This window comes from Ylistrum balloti, unplaced genomic scaffold (assembly GCF_031769215.1).
Source record: "Ylistrum balloti isolate Yb309-2 unplaced genomic scaffold, AGI_CSIRO_Ybal_v1 Utg370052, whole genome shotgun sequence".
Classification (NCBI taxonomy): Eukaryota; Metazoa; Mollusca; class Bivalvia; order Pectinida; family Pectinidae; genus Ylistrum; species Ylistrum balloti.
Window position 1 is genome coordinate 991,834 of NW_026782104.1, and position 23,588 is coordinate 1,015,421.

At 33.9% G+C, this 23,588-nt stretch overlaps 1 protein-coding gene across 1 annotated transcript; it reads left to right on the forward strand.

Annotated features, from left to right (window-relative positions):
- Positions 1 to 160: 160 nt before the first annotated feature.
- On the forward strand, positions 161 to 23,415 carry LOC132549291 (importin-9-like). The gene is made up of 24 exons (XM_060213213.1): positions 161 to 308; positions 1,238 to 1,386; positions 2,026 to 2,227; positions 2,516 to 2,604; positions 2,745 to 2,831; positions 3,451 to 3,570; positions 4,292 to 4,392; positions 5,044 to 5,102; positions 10,871 to 11,025; positions 11,350 to 11,448; positions 11,917 to 12,023; positions 14,055 to 14,194; positions 15,274 to 15,352; positions 15,822 to 16,050; positions 16,439 to 16,517; positions 16,800 to 16,945; positions 17,234 to 17,362; positions 17,937 to 18,212; positions 18,619 to 18,785; positions 19,052 to 19,185; positions 20,026 to 20,153; positions 20,906 to 21,023; positions 21,302 to 21,378; positions 21,805 to 23,415. Exons 1-24 carry the CDS (start codon positions 161 to 163, stop codon positions 21,919 to 21,921), a joined length of 3,135 nt encoding a protein of 1,044 aa, XP_060069196.1. The 3' UTR covers positions 21,922 to 23,415.
- Positions 23,416 to 23,588: the final 173 nt, after the last annotated feature.

The window sequence follows — 23,588 nt, forward strand, 5'->3', positions numbered from 1 at the left end:
TACGATGTTTTGGTTTTCTTCTTTTGTATTTACATGACGTTTTACGTAAGAGATGTTATATAATTTGCAATAAGTTATTACTTCTGCAGTATGAAGTGATAGTTTAGGGTAAAAAACGATATATTTTGTCGAAACAAATTTTAATTAATTTTCCCGCCAAATGTCCATTTTCAAAATGGCGGGAGTAGGAGATCACAACCGGTCGTTAAAAGAAGCTCTCATTGAAAGTCTAAACTCAATTCTGTCTCCATTACAGAATGTACGGGCTTCTGGTGAAGAACAAATCAAAGCTCTCGAGGTTACTGAAGGTAACAAATACTGTAGGGGTTTAATTACTCTCTTTTACCATGTTGCACGTGGTTGCGCTGTTGGCCATCTCGCCGATTGGGACATCGGTGAAATTACTTCAGCAGTATCGTATTTTATTGTGTTAGAAATTATAACATCTTAAGGTTGTTAAATCATATATATTAAATCAATCTATACCTGAAATGGAACTGTTATTTTGTATTTCACTTCAAACCCACACGTAAGTCGTATTGTGAATTTATGTGTGCAGAAGACATGATCTCATCCTCATCATTTCCATTAGATTTGTTTGGAAGTAGGTTCTGTCTGGAACGTATTCGTCCTCTGTACGTTTTCAACTTAGTAAAATAACAAGCTTCATAGTTATGTCTACCTTAGCTAATACCATTATCGATTTACTTTGTAAGACCCACTTGACACCTCCCTGAATATGTGCTGTGAAAATAAATCATAGAAGTTGATTGAACAAGTAACCATACTAGCCATTGCTAGTGGGGATTTCCCTGTAATGGAAAGGTAGAGAGACTGGCTAACATGGAAGGGTTGCTAGTTCGAAGCCAACTGGGGCAAGGATTCATTACCAATTACAGATTGAACACTCCAAGGATACAAACTTTAAGACTGAGATGCTTCTTTGGAGATATTGAACTGGAGTTGGTTGTCTCTGGTGTTGAAGAGTTTGTGAAGGAGGGAGTAGTATAGAAGTTTAGCGTACAGATCACCTTATATTAATAACCATGGCTAATGGGAATTGCTCTGTAATCGAGCGATAGACTTGTCTGGCTAGAGACGGATCACTAGTTCAAACCGTGGTTGCATGGTTTTTGTTATTCCTTCTAATTACGCTTATAAGAGATAATCAGTCTAAACAGTCTTTCCCTTCCCTCTTTTGATTAGGATTTTCTATTGATTATATATTTCCTTTCAGAGTTTGGTGTACATTTGGCTCAGCTTACAGTTGATCCTCAGGGTCCCCTTGCCATCAGACAGCTGGCGTCTGTGTTACTGAAGCAGTATGTGGAAGCCCATTGGTCCCAGCACTCTGAAAAGTTTCGTACGCCAGAAACTCCTGAAAATGTAATTGGTTTGGTTTTCCTAATGAAGTAAATACACAGTAATTCCCATTTTTTTTAAACTCCGGAGCATGTGGCATTGTTTCCTAAGTAACCCATGATCAAATGCCCCTGGGCTATGTTCCACAATAGTAAATGCTGACAAAGTTTATCAGGCTTTTTCTGGGTGAATTTGGAAAAGACCACAGAGTGAAAATTGGTATCGGCAAAATATTTCTACCATCAGGAAACAACATATTGACTTATTTTTTTTTATTCTTTTATTGAATTATAAAGACAGGATTCTGATTTTTTTTTTTTTTTGTACTCATAGACCAAATCTTAAAGGTTCTGAATGATCCTCAGCACAAATCAGCATCAGGGATGAAAAAATAACCTTAACAGCCATTTCATCAATCTCCTGTGCCCTGCCATATGTCAATTACATGCTTTGCAAAGCGCACTTTTAAAAAAAAAAACTACTTTCAAGCACTTCAGGAACTACACCCAATAAATATTTATTTGTTTTGCTCTTGTGTTACTCTTTACTTGCTGACCATATTGTAGAAGTAATTTTAGTGAATTTTACCATGATATTGTAAAATTTCAATCACTATACACAAATCAACAATTTAATATTCAATAACAATATACATTGTTCAAGGCAAAACAACAGATTCGTCAGATGTTGCCAATGGGGTTAAAGGAGACAATTAGCAAGGTTCGTACCAGTGTAGCTTATGCTATATCAGCTATTGCACATTGGGACTGGCCTGAGGCATGGCCACAACTCTTTCAAATCCTGATGGAAGCACTGACTAGTGGTGACCTTAACACAGTCCACGGAGCGATGAGGGTGTTGACAGGTAAATATAAAGGAAATTATTAATTACTCTTTCAGTCACTGAAAATTTCACTTTTTCACATTATTTGACCTAATAAAGCATCAGGCAATTAATGAAGCCTTTTGGTTAAAATGAAATTGTAGATTAGAATTCTTTGATGGTAGGTTTAGTGCATTTTAATGAAACAAAGACATTCGATATGGCTGTCATTTAGAAATATTGGGAAAAATTCAGAAAAAATGGGCATATTTTGTATGCAACTATCCATTATGTCTGAATACAAATAAATTCAATTTGTTGTGATTGTAGAATTTACACAAGATGTGACTGACACACAGATGGGACAAGTAGCACCAGTCATTCTTCCAGAGATGTACAAAATCTTTCTGCAAGCTGAGGTAATGTTTCATTTGCCCAAACTTCACTGCAACCATTTCAGAAATAAAGGTATAAAAGTTTTAACTTTACAGTGTTGTGCTTCAGTTATCAAAATGATATATTTTCAGTATTCAAATCAGAGTTTTTGGTTCTCTTCTAGGCATTTGGAATACGAACAAGAGCACGGGCTGTCAACATTTTTAATGTGTGTGCTGCCATGATTGCTACGATGGCAGAAGTACATAAGGTGAGGTTACTTTGAGTACTATAGCAGTAAGCACTAATCACTTTACAAAATATTATTGAACAAGGGATCAACTTAATCAATATTGACATCGATGGAGGCTTGTGTACCCAGAGAAAATAGGACTTTCACTTCCAATCAAGAAATCAAACAGGATATGAGTACACCAGGTACTGACGTTTTTTTTTTACAAGTACCTGCCCATCACGTGTTTGTGACTGGAGTAGATCATCTTGAACTGTCATCTGTAATCGTATACAGAATGATTTAAAAATGAAATAAGAATAACTGTCTGGTGGATTTAATCATACCTTTCAACGTAACAGTTACAACTTTCTTCCATTATCAGTTAGTGGTATATCAAACACCAACAGTGGTGGTCATTGTATCACGAGAAAGGGTGTGGCTTATCAATGGATCAAATTGAAAAAATCACTAAAAACTGACCCTGCTTATATACGGATGCAGCTTATAACCCAGTAATTACGGTAGTTAAAACATGGTTATATCACCATCGGCCACCCATGATCAGAAAACTGAAAACCAGCAACAGTATTTTGATGTATATACTACTACTGATGATTCTACTGTCAATAATTTAAACTTTTGTTTACTTGACTAGGGATGTGCTAAGCAGATGCTGTTTCCCATTGTACCTCAGTTTACAGAGGCATTGATTCAGGCTCTACAGGTACCTGATGGTCTGACGTCAGACAGTGGACTCAAAATGGAGATCCTTAAGGTACTTTGCTAACTTTCTGTCCTCAAGTTTATACTTTGAAGTCTATGGTCTAAAGTCCTAACATTTATTGAAGTAAAGGGAAACAAAAACCTGTGGAATGGGGTTGTGTTAGACATGATCTTTTAAAGTTTATTTTGTCCGGTTGACGGTGTAAGTGCTAGACTCCTTTTTTTTTTCTTTTTGAAATATCAATGTGAATAAAATAGCAAAATTAGATAGTACATTTGATTTTAGAACAATTTTGAAGGACAAGTGTGTAAGATTTGTTTAATTGCTTTTATATCACCTATCAGTTCTGATGAGTGATATTAAGCTAAAAAAAAAAAGAGAACTTGTTATTTCAAAACAAACATCTATATGATATACAAGGGTGAACAAACAAGAATGACTGACAAAGACTTTCAAACTGTAGCAAACTTGCATATGCTTGCAAAATGAGTAATATAGGCTCATTCTGGAGTGAAGGAGTTTTAAAAAGAAAAGACAGATTTTGTACGTATGTAGATAGAGACCTCAGACATACTGTAGGGACAACCACCTTTTAAACAAGCATTATTTACCACCCTTACTAACAACATTTTAGAAATTAATATTTATAATGTAATGCCCTTGGTACTGTTATTTTTCGTAATATTGAATCTTCAAAGATTGAACCTTTGACTTCTGGCTTACTAATCTTAATCAAATAAAGCTCAAAAGCTAGTTACATGTTTTGTTACAGGTAATAACAACACTTGTGAAAAGCTTTCCAAAACTGATGTCCCAGTGGCTGGCACAGATTCTCCCTCCGATCTGGTCCATATTCACACAAAGTGCAGACTTGTATCCTTGTGGTTTATTATTTCAAGTAGCTTACCAAGAAATGATTGCAGAGTTATTGGGGTCATTTTCCAGAAGTTGTAGGTGCCCTATATTGTTCATTATTTACATACTTATATCTCACAGAATTCTTTCTAAAATTCTAAAATACAGTTCTAAAATAGATATTTATTTACTGTTTGATAGGGTTCTATAGATCAAGGTCTACGTTTCAAAACAATGGTTATAAGATGGATAGGTACACAGCACCCCTTAATTTTCTCTGGTAAATAAATATTTCACAGCCAATGAAACCCATGGTAATATTTCATTTGGCCCCACTTTGTTCGAAGCAGTTTGCTTGACTACTTATTGAAAAAACCTTTCATTTCCAATGTGTAACTTTTGAGTTTTATTCCTCAGGTAAATGTTATGAAAATTCTACAGTTCATACTTAACCAGGGATATTTTGAATTTCATACAAAATCCATTTGCTCTTGGTATATAGGACTGGTGAAATTATACACCCATCGTGTGATCTGATATGTTAGATAATCTTGTATTGCAACAACATGTTAAGTGTGTAAGGCTTTTAGGAACAAACCTGACCATGTTGTATCTGAGTTTTTAAAACTACCTGCTAATCGTTGGGTTTGTTTCTTAACTTTTATGAAGTTATGTAAGGACAGTAGTCAACAACATCGACGATGCAAATGACCCAGTGGATTCAGATGGTAAGTAGAATTTTAATCTAAAAATGAGGCAAAACATTCTAACCTTTATTTGCCATTGTAAATCTGTCTGCAAGGAAGTAGATAATATCTGGTATTGATTTCATTGTTAAAGCAATTATGTTAAGTTAAATGAAAAATTGACATGAAAGAAGAGTTTACAGTTATGATTGCAAAAATTATTTCAGCATATATCTGGTGATTTAATATTGTAATTATGACTTTAGATGATGTTTTGACTGGTGAGTATATTTTGGTCTGTGTATATAGGTCTGATAAAATTTTCATAAGTTTTGTTTATGTTGATTAATTAAAGAAAAGGGACTCTAAACACGAAGTATCAAAGGTAGTCTTACAAAGGACTGAGGCAAAATAAGCGACCTCAAACTGAAGGCATTGTCTAGTGAAATCCCCAAACAAAAGGTTTTGCAAAATTTGTGATAAAAGAACAACTTCAGAGAACTGAAAAGACTCCACTTCTTAACTTTGACTTAAAGTCCCTTCACATTGAAATTAATGTTGGTTCCGTTTTTTTGATATTGAAAATGTTGGAGTGCAATGATAAAGCTGTCAAGATGTGATTTAACCATTCTGGTACATACGGATGGTGTTATTATAGTATGAAACCTTAATCTCCCACTTTCATATTTTTCTTGAAAATTCAACTTTAGAAAATATTATGATTAATTACCAGGAAGATCCATTGAAGTTCAATATTTCGTTTCCATCATCAATTAAAATTAAAATATTATCATGATGTGACATGCCTATGGTGTTTTAAATATGGTAACCTTAACGGATGTCCATAAATTCTGATGAGATGTTACTGAAAAAATCTTGGATGTTATTTAACACTCTATGATATAAATAATTCTAGATACTGATTAGTTAAACCAAGTATGATTTATTTAGAAACTTGTCAAAGTGTAGAATATCTTTTTATGCTAAGAGCATTTTCAATGCTCTTCAGCATGTTGCTGTCGCCCCTGGCCCCGAGTATCAGTACTTCGTTTTCATTGGTTCATAAATCGAAAGTTTACTCCTACTCCATCTGCCGGACATTACCGTAATCATTGGATTATCGCCCCTAGAAGTTGCTGATGCTAGTCATTAAATGAAACAACCTTATCGACATTTTCTTCATTACTTGTACATCAAGAAAACGTTTTGTGTTGTGTATTAATGATAATCAGACATCGAAATTTGTAAATACAATGACAAAGACTCACGTTTTATGGTGGTAAATTTTGCGAGGCAATGCCAATATGGCGGCTTAACTTTCTTTGCCGCGCGATGCATTGTGGGTGTCATATATCTTTCTTTTTTTTCTTTTTCGAAAATTTTCATCCCGTTTAATACTGTTGAAAACTTTTGAAAATACTGAAATATGTAGTTGAAAATAAGAATGAAACTAAAATAAGAATGATTTAGAGTAGCATAAAATTTTGACGGAAACAGCCGGGGTGCTCTTTGCTGCTGGACCCTGAAAGAAGACGGCGGCAGAAAGAAGATGGCGGGTATTTTATGTAGGTAAGTATCACTTTATATATATAAGCTGAATCTTAAGTCAATACTTATACTGAACTAGCAATTGCATTTTTTGCAAAAATTCATTTGAAATGAGCTATCGCATGTATTGAATTTAGGCTCGACGGTGACGCGCAAGCTGGGCACTGCCGCCATGGCACTTTTTTCAAAATATTTTCAAGACTTTTCCTTTGAAGCAGTATGCATTTGAAAAATGTTATGTAAGCATCTAGCACATTTTTGTTGCTTCCGTAAAGTATTTCAGTGTTTTGAAATGAATTTATTTTTGAATGATCGTTTCATAATGGTCTCATCGCAGTCACTTCTGTCAGTGGCCCAACAGATAGGAAATTAAACAGAAAAAATCTTATCCGTAATATTGTACCAGGGACGTATATATGTTAATATACAGGTCCCTGATTTTACTGTACTACTTACGCTACCGTGAATAGATCTAGGAATCTTTCTATGTAATATATCGATTTTACTTTAAAATATCGGTCACTGTCCGTGCTATTGTAGATCTAGCTCTTTCAAATTTCTGATCGGAGATAATTTAGAAGTACCTCAAGGCCAGGGTATGAAATTGTACGGGAACTCTACAGCTATGCTAATTGTAAGGTTTACAAGTGAAGTTATAGTTTTAGTTTTAATTTAGTTTTTGTCTTTCTGACATGATGTCTAGTTGATTCTGTTGAAGAGTGATGCAGGTGAACGATTGCAATATAAAGATTGGGAATAATGAAGATGTCGATTGACATCTGAATCCCGGAAAGTGTTTTAATAAAGATTAGGAAAAACCTAGCAAAGTGTTAGGTCCCAGTGTGAATATGTAAAGTGTTAGGTCCCAGTGTGAATGTGTAAAGTGTAATTGGTACAATTCTTATTGTGCCTGAACTTTTGATATATGTACTGTATTTGTTTATCTCAGAAATTTCAGTATTATGTCAACTGCTTCCACTTTCAGTTCAACACTTGATTCATCAATTTTACACAGCCCTATGCTCAATATTTGTCATTAATTGTTGACTGTTTTTAAGTGTTTTAGAGTTTTGTTTCCATGGTGAATGGAATGAAATGGGATAAATAGTCAAACAAATACCCCTCGAGAGCTTATTAAGACATTGCAGTATTATCACTTTGGGCCTTATTAAAAGTCAAATTGAAACTTTAAGAAACTCAAGTGACCGTAAGTACAACAATAAGATGTCGATAATCAATGAAATTGATTAATTGAGAGGACATTTTCTTAGTACAGTTAACCAGGCTTTGTAGTGGTTTGTTCAGAACTGTAGTTCTGGTTAAGTAACCATTAATTATGTCCTTTCAGCTACAATGACATACATTTTTGAAATACCTCTACTGTAGCTAAATGTGGCATTTGTAATAGACATAGCCAAAGTTAATTTTGTGATAGACATAGCCAAAGTTAATTTTAGGATCAGTTAGGACAGCTACTGTTTGTAACAGGCATGGGTTCAATTACATGATGATGTAATTAATTAAATTACAATTACATTATGAAAATGGCATTGCCATTACAGGTATTTTCAAAATAATTAAATAACCATTACATGACGGTCCAATGTAATTAATTAAATTACACATTACTTTTCAAGTCAAAATGATTTTTGAAATACAAAGGTCAAAATTAATTATCATACTGCACAGATTTATCACACAAATTTAATTTTATGATTCAATCTCTGTATGACCATGGTCAAGATATTATCATTTTGCTAGCTGTCCATCGCTTAATAATTTGACAGTATATTTAATATAGACTCCTATTGGGAAGACTGTAAGCTTATACAGAAGTGTATATTTCTTGCACATAATCATAGCAATAATGAAATATAGTTATTTATTTCCCTTACTCTCTTTCAGCAAGTGGATGTCCCTGAAGAAATGAAATCTGGAATGGTAGAAGGTATCTCTATTGATTCTTTTAAGTTGGAATTGGCTATGGTGACCAACAATGGATTTGAGGACCTTATGGTGGAGAAAAACGTCCTTCTTTCCGGCCTCCAATTAGATGTTGAAGATGATTAATCACTTGAGGAGATGCTAACAACCATGTTGCCTTTTAATGTCACAGTACTTTCTAAAGGCGGCAGTATATTTACCATCACAAAAGAAGAATCAACAAATCGTGGAAAAGATCATTGTATACTGCATTTGTAGTAAATTTGTATACAATCTTCAATTTACTTGAGTAGAAAGATTCACTAGTTATACCAAGTTTGTGTAGAAAGGATCACTGTATACTGAGTTTGTAGTGTACATAGAAAGGTTTACTTATTTATTTTTTTTCTGAAGTTAAGTGTATACAATATATATAAAAAAAACTTTTTGTAGAAAAGATCACCGCATACTGAGTTTGTTGTTTACAAATGTGTAGAAAAGATCGCTGTATACCGAGTTTATAGTTTACAATTGTCTAGAAAAATCACTGTATACTGAACATAATATGACTTCTGTTTAAAACCTTCATTTAAACTTAGGCATGTATTTTTTTATGTGTCTTAAAAGTCTACCTACAACAATTTTGTGTATGCAATCTTGTACTAGGATATTGACATGACAAGATTACATTGCTGATCAAAGCATGGAAAGAATACTGAATAAAGAAAACAAGATATAAGCATCTGTATCATGTTTTTATTATATTATTATTATTATTATTATTATTATTTTTCCATAATGTCTGTCCACATGGAATTTGTAAGCACTCTTGTGCATTCTTATACCACCAAAAGGGTGGGTAAACTGGAATCAGGTTGTCTATCAGTCCATCCATCTGTTTGTCTGTCTGTAGACACATCTTGTCTGGACAACTCCAATGAAACTTTTCAGTAATATTCAGGACAATGTGTAGATGTGCATGCACCATTTTCCCTCGAAATATTGATTGCCATGGCAACTGGTCAATATAGACAGGTTTTGCTTGTCAGTCAACTTCTAAACCTGTGGACCAATTTCAACAAAACTTTGCATGATTGTTAGGGAACGTGCACATGCCGCTGTGTTTCAGAGGATGTTTCTGTGCAAAAGGTCACCATGGGGAGATAGCTAAGGCTGTGGGTGTTGGGGGGGTATTAGTTATCATTTGGGTTACAGTTTCAGTTATCCCTGGGCAATGTGGAGAGGATATAGTAACGATTTTGAGGATTGAATGTAGAGGTCACAGTACTTGCATAAGTACTATATGATTACCTTGTAAACGCATTGAGACTAAGACAGTATACCTTAATCAAATTTGGAACATGTATCCCTTATGAGGAGAAGTCGGTTTCTTTAGAAATTCAGGGTCAGATGTCAAAGATCAAGGTCACAGTCAAAAAACGGATAGATGCATGGGGGTGTTCTTTGCATTACCCTCATTTTTCTATCAAATTTCACAACCTAAAAGATATTCACATCTTGCAAATTTCAAGGTCACTGTAAGGATGTTAAAAAATGATAATACAAGAGGAATAAAATATCTTGCGACAAGTTTTAGAGAACAAAGAATATATAAACATGTCAACAGAATTGTAGAACCAGCAAAACAAGTGTAAAATTGAAACAAAGACAATATCTAATCAAGATTCACTGAAAAAGTACAAGGAGAATAAGACCAGGTGTTGCGGAAGAATAGGCATCTTCTATTTTAAGTTATGTTGACATATCATTTGTTTTAGAAAATTGGCACTCTTATGCAGTCATTTACAAACAATCTGGAAAATGAAGCTGCCCAGTATTTGTATGTAGCATGTTACTTGCATGATGGTCTAACTAATGGTCTTAAACCAATAAGATACACAGTCTTTAAAGTGATAATATGGTGTCCAAGATCAACATTTCCTACAATGTATCCAAAGAAATGGACAACTTCCCTATCATTGCATCTTTGAGCCTACTTGGGACATGTATTGCATAAGTAATACTACTATGCTTGTTATTTCTGATATCTGCTGGTCATTTTTTATGGGCTGCAATGATTTACTGCTTGCATATAGTTGGTTTCAGTATATAGCAAGCTAATAACAAAGAACTTATTTTTTCAATGGTCTTAGCATACCAGTACTTTCAGTACTTTGATTCAAAGTAAGAAAGCAGTAGAAAGCTGTAACAGTTATATGCTATATTTGTTACGAAATTTCACTCTTATGGAAACATACTTTTTTTGATACAGTTGTACTGTCAAACTGGATTTGGATTTCTATCTTATTTTAAGTGCGTGTATCTTGATTGTTTTACAGGTGAAGTGCTGGGTTTTGAGAACTTGGTGTACAGCGTATTTGAGTTTGTACATGTGTTGATTGAAGTTCCCCAGTTTAGAAAAACCACTGTGAAGAAATCTGTTGATGACATCATCTACTATGTGATTTTCTATATGCAAATGACTGAAGACCAGGTAAACAGAATGCGTGAAGCTACTTTATCACAAATGAAAGCTTTGAGTAATAACACCAAAATCTTTGGAGTTTTATTGTATGAAACGGACGCATCCAATATGATTCTTTAGTATGTTCAAGATTGCCATTTCACATTCAATATTACATAATAAAGGGTCTGTAGTGCAAACTTCACAAATAGAATGTCAAGGAATCTCCATATTAAGTTAGCAGTACTATTTAAACAAAGGAAAGGGGTGGCATATTTGGACAGGAATTCTTTTGGATCTTAGAGCTGTGGTTTGATGATATAAAATATTAAGATATTTTCCTGGCTATTTTAGGTACAATTATGGACAAATAACCCAGACCAGTTTGTTGAAGATGAAGATGATGATTCATTTTCTTATTCTGTGAGGATATCTGCACAGGATTTGTTGCTGGTGAGTATGTGTATCAATGGTTTTGGGTATCATGAAAATGTACGATGATTTTCATTTTAACTTTATGACTTTTTAATGTTAATTACTGTTGTGTAGTAGTTTCAGGGCTCTCGATCTGCCAGATTTGGGGCCGAATCGGCCCATTCCCAATACAAAATAGTATCTTTTTTTCCCAAGTTTTTCCAATTCTAAGGAAAACGCTGCTATTTTCCCCAATTCTAAGGGCCCCAGTTCCAAAATGGGGTGTGAGAGCCCTGAGTTTAAGATCACTCAAATTTTAGTCACCCTTTATCAGGATTTTCAAGGTCAGAAGTTGAGGTTGGTATCAAAAAAAGGTCAATGTATCAGAAGATATCACACATATATAGACATAAATCTAATTAGATCAACATAAATTTCCTGATGTATTTAAGCATACTTAACCAAATTTGTTTCTTTGGATTCTGATCCTGTCATTTGATGTTTCAGTCCTTGTCAAGTGAATTCCGTACAATAAGTGCCCCTGCTCTGTGTAATGCCATCACAAGACATCTACAGAATGCTGAGGTTATCAAAAACTCCGGAAATGAAAACTGGTTTGTATCATTTCTGGAAAAAAAAAAAAAATACCAAACAAGGATCAATGAATTGTTGGGAACAAAAATAATAGTGACATTTATGTTATATTCAAAAGTATGGCATCTGCAGAGATATACTTTTTGGTTACAAGAAAAGTCCCTTCCTTCCTAATCGTTTTATTCTTATAAGGTTTTTTTGTCAAAAATATATGTATAAGAATATTTATTGAAATTATAATGATCTTGTTTCAAGTAGACTGGCACTACATACATGTTGATCTAAGTGAAAATAATCCTTGATTAGTTTGAGATGTGTAACAAGGAGTATATTATAACATCATTTGTCTACTTCTGGACCTCCTCTGGCATTTTGATAAAATTTGGCATCCCCTCATTGGGAGGAAGGGAGGGAAACATTCTTTTAGAACTGGTTCTTCTAATAATTTCATGTTGAGACAATAACTTTTAAAATGTTACAGATATCTGAATGAAAATTGCTGTACATCTTCATTAACTAAAGCTAATTTGCAGTGCATTGACCTTGACCTTAAGGCCAAAGATCAAATAAGTGCATATTTTCCCAATTATTTCTTGTATAGATGGTTTTTTTTAAATTGTTAAAAATATCCTAATGAAAGGTATGTTACACCTTTATCAGCCATGGATAAAGTGCAGTGCATTGTTATTGGATCACAGCACCCTTGACCTCAAAGTCAAAGGTCAAACTTTATTAAGGGTAACACAATGTCAAATAGATAAGAACAGTACAATTTCTTCGTTTTTATCCTTACATACTCAAACTACTACAAAAGAAGCAAATATACATATTTGCTACATGTTATGAAGGAAGATATATGTTTTTGTTCTCTAAAACAAATCTCTAGTTACTATTTATGTCTACCTCACTTTCTGGTCATCTGACCCTTCAGGTCAGGATGACCAATAGCCATCCTGTTTTGTCTGTCATTGGTGGCCATGCATAAATTTCCATTCAAATTACTTCAATAACCAAAAGCCCAGGTTAAGATATTGAGCTTGTAGCATGCTGTTTTAAAGGGCTTACAAGTTTGTTAAAATGAATTACCTTGACTCACTTTCAAGGTAACAGGGGCCAAATATGTTGAAATATTTAAAAGTCTTCTTCTCAATAATCAAAAGGCCCAGAGTGCATGCTTGAATGAAGAGCTACAAGGTTTGTTCACGTAACATAACTTTACCCACTTTCAAGGTCACAGGTGTGAAATATGTCAAAATCTTTAAACAACAACTTCTCAATAATCAAAAGATCCAGGCTTCCAATTAAATTCAAATGATCAGCCTTGACCTATATTCAAGGTCTCTACGGTCAAATATGTTGAGATCTTCAAATTTCTTCTTTCAATAGGCAATAGGTCAGGGATCATGGTGTTTGTGCCATAACATGTAAGAGGAACAGGATATTAAGTTTACAGAAGATATTTTTATGAACTAGCAATGTCTGTAAACTGTAGTGTAGTTGAGAAATATGGGCCTATTTGGCCCCAGTCATATATAGGTGTTGATAGTCAGATGAATGTTAAGGTCCATTGGGTTCTTTTAGTGTGGTGAGACATTGTTTCGGTGCTGACCATCCATCTTTCATACTTCTATACTTGCCAGTATTTGGTAAAGATGTTACTTTTGTGATGAGACTGCATGAAATTGGTCTGCAGATTAAAGGTTGTGTGATCTCTTTCTAAAAACAACAATAATTTCCCTCACTTTTTCTCTTGACTACAAGTGCTCATCCAGCTTTTATCCAACACAACCTCTGTTTGGTTGTGAAATTTAATCATCATCCCATTTTATTGAAATATGTTATTAGGTGTGTTACAATGGAACTTGAATGATTTTTTTTTTGTAATAGTAACTACATTTAAAGTTTGATTGATTGATCTTTGCTCGCTAAAATAGAAATCTTTGTGGAAATCACAATATCTGTAGTGATTGTTTTGAGAAACTTTTAAATTGATGGCTTCTACTGCTGCAAATTTAGTGGAAGAATAATAAATCTTCTTTTGATAACTACAGGTGGAAACTCCACGAGTCGTGCATGTTAGCAATGGGAAGTGTGATGAGTCTCGTAGTGGACATGGTACAGTCGGGCAAGGTTCAGTTTGACATCACAGGATTCCTGCAGTCAGTTGTTCTCACAGATATGAATTACTCAGGTAGGTAGATCGCAATAGGTCACCCTGAGACTTTGTCTCCAGTAACCTGTTGTGATCCCCTTTTGTCTAGCATTGTACGCTGTAAACTCTCAACATTTTTGACTTTTTCTGGAAAACTCCTGAAACAATTTCAATGGATGGGGTAAAATTTACTATAGTTTATAGGAAAATCACATTTTTGAACAAAATTTGTTTATTTTCTTTTTGAATTTGTTCTGACTTAGAATAAATAGTAAAAGATGACAGTTTGATGAGATGTACATGTCTACCTCAGCAGACCCCCAGGGGCTGATAGGTGGGGCCAAAAATGGGTCAAATTGATTGAAATGTCAAAAAGATTCTACTGTTTATGGATGGAAGAGTTTACATAGGAAAATTCACTTTTTGAGTGTAGTTTCATTTAATTCAAACTTGGTTAAAGGCCTTAGCATGGGACAACAGTTAATGCTAAACAGGCTTTACATTTGCCTTATGTGTACAATGTAGTTAAAGTTCTCTTACATTTTTAAGCCAAATCATTTCTATGACATGTTACAAGGAGCGTTGTAACTGTGGTGACTGTTAATGCCCTTGGTCCTCTTGTTAAACTAAATACTGTCAGGATGTGTAAACATTCTCCAATCCTTCTTTATGTTTGTTGTAGCTGAAGTAAAGGATACCAGGAAACAAATATGGTTTATCATGTATGATGCTGTGGGCTCTACCCTAGGTTTTTCTGTCAGGAACAAGTTATCTCCCTTATTTATTAGGTCAAGAAGAATAATTTACTTTTGAATGGCAGCTTTGACAATAAAATCCTCTCCATATCTGATAATAGTGTTTTCAGAACATTGGCAAATACCCTACAGCTCTGTAGTGACACTTTTGTGTGTTGTATTGCTATTCTGGAAACTTGTTGAGAATTAAAATCAAAGTTATAATTTACATTTTGTGTCTCTTGTAGAAATTCAGAAAAGGCAAATGAAAATTTGTTTCTCGAGTATTTTAGCCAATAAAGATCAGAATAGGGCAAAAATGAATTAGGAGTGCTTTATTAAGAAATTTGCATCAGTATAATCAGGAGTGTTTTGAATTTGCAGTTTCATCATTTTTGGTTGGAAGGTGTCTTTGGACAGCCAGTAGATACACAGAAGTTATGACCCCAGAATTATTACAAAGGTTTGTATACTTTATAACATTTTATGCCTGGTCATTTTATTAAGTTGTATGTCTGTCTGTCATGTACCTTTGCTTTCAGTATTAATGTTGTATCTTGAGAACTTCTTAACAGGTTTGTTTCATATTTAACCTAATAGTATCATAACATCAAGTTGTAAACCTTATGATAGATGATTTATTGGTCAAGGTGAAGAGGTCAGATGTCACATTGGACAACCTATCTTTCTGAAATTATGACATTTTGCTTTGTTTGTTAGTTTGTTTTTCTCTCTCACACAAAGTGGTTTCTAGAATTTGAAGGCAGTTCAGAGAAACATGGCACTGGGTTCACAAAGGCTATTTACTGTGGAGAACACATCTACTTAAATTTGGGTTTTAAAGAAATAAAACATTACACTTACATTACTCGCTATTTTAGATATAAATGTTTGACTTTTGTGCTTTTAAACTACTCTTTTTGATTTCACAGATTCCTGCAGTCAACCATAGGTGGTCTCCATGCTACCCAGCCAGCCACCGTCCGGATATCAGCAATCCGTGCCATCTTCAGCTATTGCACTCACTTCAGAAACAAGAATGACACCCAGCTGTTACTGCCATTCCTACCTAATATAGTGGAGGGTCTTATATCCATAGCGACGCAATATTCCTCAGATGTACTCTCTCTGTGTTTAGAGACACTTTCAGTTGTACTTTCGGTAAGGCGATACTTCAGAACTAAAAATAAAGGCAGAGAGGAACACACTTCAAATGTGCACATTTCTGAGAACTGATCTTGATGTTTTAATGAAACTTTTAATTTAAAGGCAATGAACTGATTGTTTTGTTCAAGAGATCTTGTCTAATTTTCTCTCTTATGATATCAATATATATGATTTTCCTCATGACATTGTCCTCCTATATGACTGAAAAAACAGTTCGAAGGTATTATTTCTTTATGATATAGATATTTTTTTAAAAAGTGGACATTGAAGAAATAAAATGTGGACATGGTTGTTTTCTTGAAATTCTTACGAATAGATATAATTAGGAACTTGCTTTGGTGCTCTGTTTATTGATATTATCAATGTCATTATCCTTCTATAGGTGGATAAAGCGTTCACAGCAAGTGTAGAAAGCAAGGTGACACCTTTAACAATAGCCGTCTTCCTCAAATATTCTGGGGGTAAGTTTTCATGTAAAATTCATTTTGAGTTATTGAATACTGTGGATTTTTTTTTTCTCGATTGTTCAGATTTTACCAAAAAACTTCAAGGAAAAAAGAAACAGACTTTTGTTTTCTCTTTTATTGTCAAGGTTTCATTATTTTTTCATTACTTTCATTGTGTCACAAAAAAGTATGTTTAACTGAAGTTGTTAATGGATTGATATATATGTAGATAAACATTTCTCATGATTTATTTTAATTTGAACATCTGTGATAATTCTAAGATGAACCTGATTTCAGATCCTGTTGTTGTCAGCATAGTACATGACATTTTCAAAGTGCTTGCTGCCAATGAGGACTGTATAGGTCCATTAGAACATAGACTACTTCCAACCCTTGTGAGCATATTACAGTCCCCAGACAAAGTACCAGTCAGTTTGCCTGTGGTGAGTCACATACTGTTGATATATTGCAATGACTTTGACGTAAAGCGTTGACAAGGATTATTACTACTGATTGACGTTCTGCTCTGGTAATTTACAGAAAGCTTCAAAGTAAAACATTACCCAGTTTTTTTATGTTTTGAAGAGGAATGAAGGTTTTTTTTATAAAAGTAACATTGGAATTAAAACCTAAAGAGGACCATCATTCATGAAATGAAAAAGGATTGACATTGAAATTGTTAAAAATTTTAAATTCTTTGCCATGATATCTGTAAGATGTCTATATTACAGGAATCATTGGATGTGTTGGAGACAATGTTGAGAAGCTGCCAAGCACCTCTCTCAGAAGTCATGATCAAATCTGCATTTCCAGCAGCAGTCCACTGTACCCTTCATTCAGATGACAATGCCACCATGCAGGTCAGATATCTTGTGCTATGTAGTATTTATAAATGACCTTTTTGCTCTGCTTTACAAAGTTCTAATCCAAATATTGTGAAAACCGTGGTAAACATCAAAATTGAAAATGTGATGCAGATGTCATGATAATCATCAGGTAATTCAAGTGACATCTACTCCAACACTCTTAATTAATTTGCTACCATTCAGTTCCACTCTAAATCCGTGTGAAAATATTGTATAATGGTACCTCAAAATGAAACCTTGATTTTTCAGTTACAGTCTACCCTCGTCATAAAGACAACTTTTTCCAATACCAACTTTGACATTATATTAAGGGTGGTAATTGTGATCAAAATTTGAAAATAGCTTATGAATTGTAAAACAAAATTCAAATGTCATCATTAATTTGTGACAAAATTGAATTACTACTTAACTGTATATTTTGTAAATGTAGATTTTCTGACTTTGTTTTTTTATGCATTTTAATAGTGATTAACAACATCTTGCCTTAGAAGTTATTGAAAAACATAGAGCACAGCTTACATTGTCATCTTTAAGATTTTCATCATATTTTGTCTCCATGTTGAAACAGAGCGGAGGTGAATGCTTACGTGCTTTCGCATCAGTTGCCATGGAACAAGTAGTGGGTTGGCATGATGATCAAGGACACAATGGCCTGTACTACATCATTCAAGTGATATCTAAATTGTTAGATCCAAAGACTTCAGAACATACTGCATCCTTCATTGGTCGCCTGGTGTCGGTGGTACTAATTGGGGTGGGAGCAAGCCTAGGAGAAAACCTGGACTTAATGTTGAGGGCTGTCCTTAGTAAAATGCAACAGACAGAGACGCTCAGTGTAATGATGGTAAGGTACTCCTGTTTCTCATGGAAACATGATCAAAGATTATTGCAAAACCTTTATTCACTATATTCAGTAATGGAAAATACTTTCCTTCTTAAGAAATGTAAAGTTTTGCATTATTGTCTTAAATATCCAGGTGAGTGATACAGGCCATCTGGGCATCTTGTTTCATCTAAATACAATGCAGTAAACACATTCAAGCTTTAAATTTGTAATACAAGTTTTTAAACACAATAAAGTTGATTCAGTTATAGTCTTGAAGGTAGTATTTAAGTAGATATAATTTTTGCTTTAGACAATCAACTTATGTTTGATATAGCTGCCAGTATGGAGAGTATGCTGATTATGTTAGGCTTCATACTTCGCTATTACAAGGGCTATGACCAATGTATGATTAAACAATTTTCAGAGCCTGGTGATGATATTCGCTCAGCTGATGAATACACAGATGGAAGCTGTGCTAGAGTTTCTAACCAGTGTTCCCGGTCCAACAGGAAAGCCTGCATTGGAGTTTGTACTTGGTGAATGGTGCTCCAGACAGCATCTGTTTTACGGTGCCTATGAGAGGAAGGTTTGGTGAGCACCTTATGTAGTTAAATATACGCCCTAATAGCACAGTTATCTTCTTCAAAATTAATACAATTTACATTGTATTAAGACCCATCACAATTTTAAACACTGCTTCGAAGAAATTAACATAGGTTAAATATGTATTTCAAACTTTGATAATTTTGTTTCGTCTCCCTCTGAGAGAGAGCAAGAGTAGACTTATTTTAATCAACATTATTAGAGTGAATTCACGATTGGTTTACTTATCTAGTAAATTGCTGTATTTCTTGCAGTTCCGTTGCCCTGTGTAAGTTAATGCTGCATGCGATCCAGAACAATGACACTCGACTACAGGAGATCATGGTTCAAGGTGACCAAATTGACACACCAGCCAAAGGGGTTCGCACACGTTCTAAAACTGCCAACAGTAAGATTCACACAAAAAACGTAGTTGTAGCATTTTTTTAGTATTTATTTATGTAGTGTAAGTATATTACAGTTGTCAGCACCAACAGCTTTTATTTTGAAAATTTCTGGGGAAACTGTTTGTTTCACACACTTACGTCATGGCCTCATGCTTTGTTGTAAATTTTTAAAGATTTTAATTTTTTTTTTTTTTTTCACTTTTTTGCTCTTTTTATTTATCTTTTTTTTTTAAACACATAACGCATTTTTACAGATGTTATTCATTTGACCAACATACATTTTGCAAGTTATCGAAAAATCCTTCTATAACAATTAAACATTTAACCTAAATGAATGTTCTTATGACCATAAGACTACTGAAAAGATAATGTATTTTTTCTGACATCTGATTATCAAAGAGAACGTAGTTGTACTGACATCTAATTATCAGAGAATGTAGTTGTACTGACATCTAATTATCAGAGAATGTAGTTGTACTGACATCTAATTATCAGAGAATGTAGTTGTACTGACATCTAATTATCAGAGAATGTAGTTGTACTGACATCTAATTATCAGAGAGAATGTAGTTGTACTGACATCTAATTATCAGAGAATGTAGTTGTACTGACATCTAATTATCAGAGAATGTAGTTGTACTGACATCTAATTATCAGAGAATGTAGTTGTACTGACATCTAATTATCAAGGAGAAATTCATTTTATATTAGTAAAATAATAGATTACTAGTTACTTTATGTTTTTGTAATTACCTCTACTGTATAAAATTTACAATGAAAGACGGCTCACAGAAGAATGTTTTGGGTATACTAGCATAAAAACTTTCATACCTTTTGAACAGCACCAGTCCAGTGGACCACAATCCCAGTGTTGGTGAAAATCTACAAGCTTCTTATCAATGAGCTTTCCAATCAGATAGAGGCCAGTTTGTCTAATCAGGCATCAGGAGGGGATGATCTAGACGACGATGTAAGTACTGTATCAAGTTCAACATGTCACAAAATGTGTAACCATTGGTCCTTCATGGTTTTGTGGAGACTTGTCTGCATTCATCAGAGTAGTGATAGGATGCTGAAATTTTGCTGGAAAGTTCATTTGGATTCAAACAAATCAGTACCTTGCACTGGAAATTGGAAATGTTTGATTGGTGTAATTTTTTCATGAATTTTGAAATTTTGCACTTAATCTTTCTCACTTTAAGGCTTTGGTTTGAAATCGGGCATACATGTTTCACAAAAATTTCTAGTTTCTGAAAGGTCTTCTTGATGCCTCAAAAAATAGGCTGTAGAATTTTTTGTGAATGAGTGTCTGAATTTCAATGCTGTTCAGTCCCAAATATCATTGAATATAACATTAGCAGTAGAGTATCATGCAGCACTCAGAAAATTCAACTGATTAAGTTATCTTGGTTTCATAAAATAATAATGATTGTTGGTAGATTTCTTACACTATATAACTCAGTACTAGTGCACTCCACACTAGTCAAATGTCGGATGAAGGTGACCATGTAGTCATCGAAATGTCACACTCTCATCTTCTATTGTTTTATTATAAGAACTTCTATTGTATTGACATTACCAACCTGAAGAAAATGCTCCAAAATAATGATAGTGGTGTTACTTCATTCCAAACTTCTTCAAATGGCTGGACTTTGCAATAAGAATGCTACTTATTTGGAATGGTTTTAACTCTATTAATGTATTCCTGTGTCACTGTTGTAGGATGAAGGTTGGGATGATGAAGATGATGATGCAGATGATGATGAGTTGGTTGATGAATCTGCTTTGACTGGTCATACATTATCCAGTCTTATAGACCAGTTCGCAGGAGAATTTGAAGGTAAAATGGTGTCATATCAGTAGCTTTAATGAACATCATAATATTAACGTTACATTGTTTTTCTGAGAACCTTGTATCAACATATGAAGTTTAATTGATGATCAAAAACATTTGCATGTGAAGATCAAATATACGAATGTATTGTCAGTGAATTTGGTAAAGTAAATTTGTTGTTTTGAAAAGTAAAATCTGTTGAAAGTTTGAGATGTACTTCTGCGAACTTATAAGATGAGATGTACTTAGGTATAAGAATTCAATATTTTCTCTAATTCTTGCAGGCTACGGAGCTGATGAAGAAGAAGAGGAGGATGACCCAGACCAGATTAAAGATCCTACAAATCAAATTGATTTGCAGGTAAGCATAGAAATTAAGTTGTGTTTGTTGGCCATAATTTTTTAGAGGAGTATGTAGATTTACCTTTGTCCGTACAATCCATTCAGAATGTATGTCATGTCTTAAGGATCCCGTAACAGATCTGGTTCATGTCTACTCCAAAGTATCATAAAATCTAGTTCTTCACCTGATCTGATTCTGGTTTACATAGGAGTAAGGACATTTACCTCTTGTAAATATTTTTTGGTTAAGTATCAAGATAGTTTTGTTTGTCCATTAAATTTATTTATATGAAATTGATTTTATATCAAATTAGATGCATCTTTGTCTAATTAAAGGGTGAATCCTGCACTGAAAATCAAAGAGAATGAAAGAAAGTGTAGAAAAGTATTTGTAGCTGTCATTATCTTGTGTAACCTTAAGTCAATTATGTCTATCTTTTTTTAGGCCTACCTGACAGAGTTTCTGCAGTCCCTGTCACAGCAGCCTTGCTATAGTATGTTTACTGCACACCACTCCGAGTCAGAGAAACAGGTGCTCCGTACCATCAGCGTCAACACGTGACAGGTGTTGGGACTCTTACTGTGATTTTATCTGAAAATCTTTACACTTCATTTTCTTGGATTTTGATGTTTGTGTGTATACGAATACAGAATGGGTATCACCATTCAAGAAGGTAGACTGTAATGATTTTTATGGACATTGTGCAATGGAATTTATGTCCTTTCACTGTGATTTTAGCGTGGATTTTAAGGCTTATCAACAGCATTATAACATGGAAAACGAACTCTCTAGCAATAGTGATTTCCTCAGTTTCTTCAAGTCTGATATATTGGTTATGGTTGTGTACCCCCTGTACTTGCTGTTTCTGTCTTATTTTACTGTAACAAAAAATCCTGCTCGTGTCAATTGTCTGTGTTGGAATCTCGTTAAAACAAACTTCATTTCTGTTCTACAAGTCTAACTGATCATTCTGGATTAATGATAGATCAGTGTATCTTGTCTTACATTCATGATCATTACTTGGCACCATGTCATGATTTTTATAGACTAATGGCATGATTTTACGAAGATGTTTTTATCTTTTTCCCTCCCTATTTTAATAGTTCAGTTTGTTTAGATGTTGGGTATGGTTGCGAAATTTTGGGCTAGTAAAAGATTGGAGTTCGTGTAAAAGACTATTTCTTAAAGGTAAATAAAATGTTAGGGTATTATGTCTTCAATTCGAATTAAATGCTAGATTTGCTCTGAGACTAATTAATAGCTTCTGGACACTTGTGATGAAATAGTCCTAAATGTTCACATTTTATTGATTGTACATTTTATCTTGTTAAAAATGGATTGGATTTTGAATTGAGCTGATAGAATATTGAAACATCAAATTAAAGAGGTGTGTTATTTATGCTTGTTTACATTGATATTGTGCCACAGTAAGTTGACAAATTAAGAGTAACAAGTTGCAGGCTGGTTGACTTCTTACACTTGAGTATGACAACTATTGGATCCCAAGGGATAACTGCCATTGGGCAAACATGTAGTCCTGTAAATTATCAGTACCAGACTGGTCAAAGATTTAGTGAAAGATCAAAGGTCAATAGCTTCCTCTTGTTAAAAAATTATTACCAAATTTTAATACACAGCTTTTAATAAAAACCATTGTCTTGTATACTGTTAAGCCTTTTGTTTTTAACGGAAGTTCTCGGTTATGTCGAACTTAGCACAGCTGACTATGAAATTCCTGTTGAATACACAATTTTGGTCAGTATCTTTTATTTATGGTTATAATGAATAGGCAATTCATTTGATGAAGCACTGTAAAGTTTATTTAAATGTAAATTTTATAAAAGTTAAATTTCTCTTTGTAAATCATGTTGTTATTGAAAATATTGATGTTCATAGATATTTTCATAACTTCAAAATGTTTGTTCCCACCTGTTTTTATCTCCCTTTAACTTGCCTTACTGCAATGTTTTAATCGTCTTTGTAGTTTGTGTACCTTGTATCTGATGTATGTGCTCGGAGATTCTATTATTTATTAAAACATGCGTCATACATGTCTATATTCTTTGTGTTTTATGTTAAAGTTTCATATATCACGTAATTCTAGCAAGTCATTACTACACACAATGGTAATTTCAAATGTTTCCAACACCCCTGATATTGTCAGGTCATATAACCTACAATCATGAAAAATTATGTAGTGTCCCACATTATTTCATCACTTTGATTAG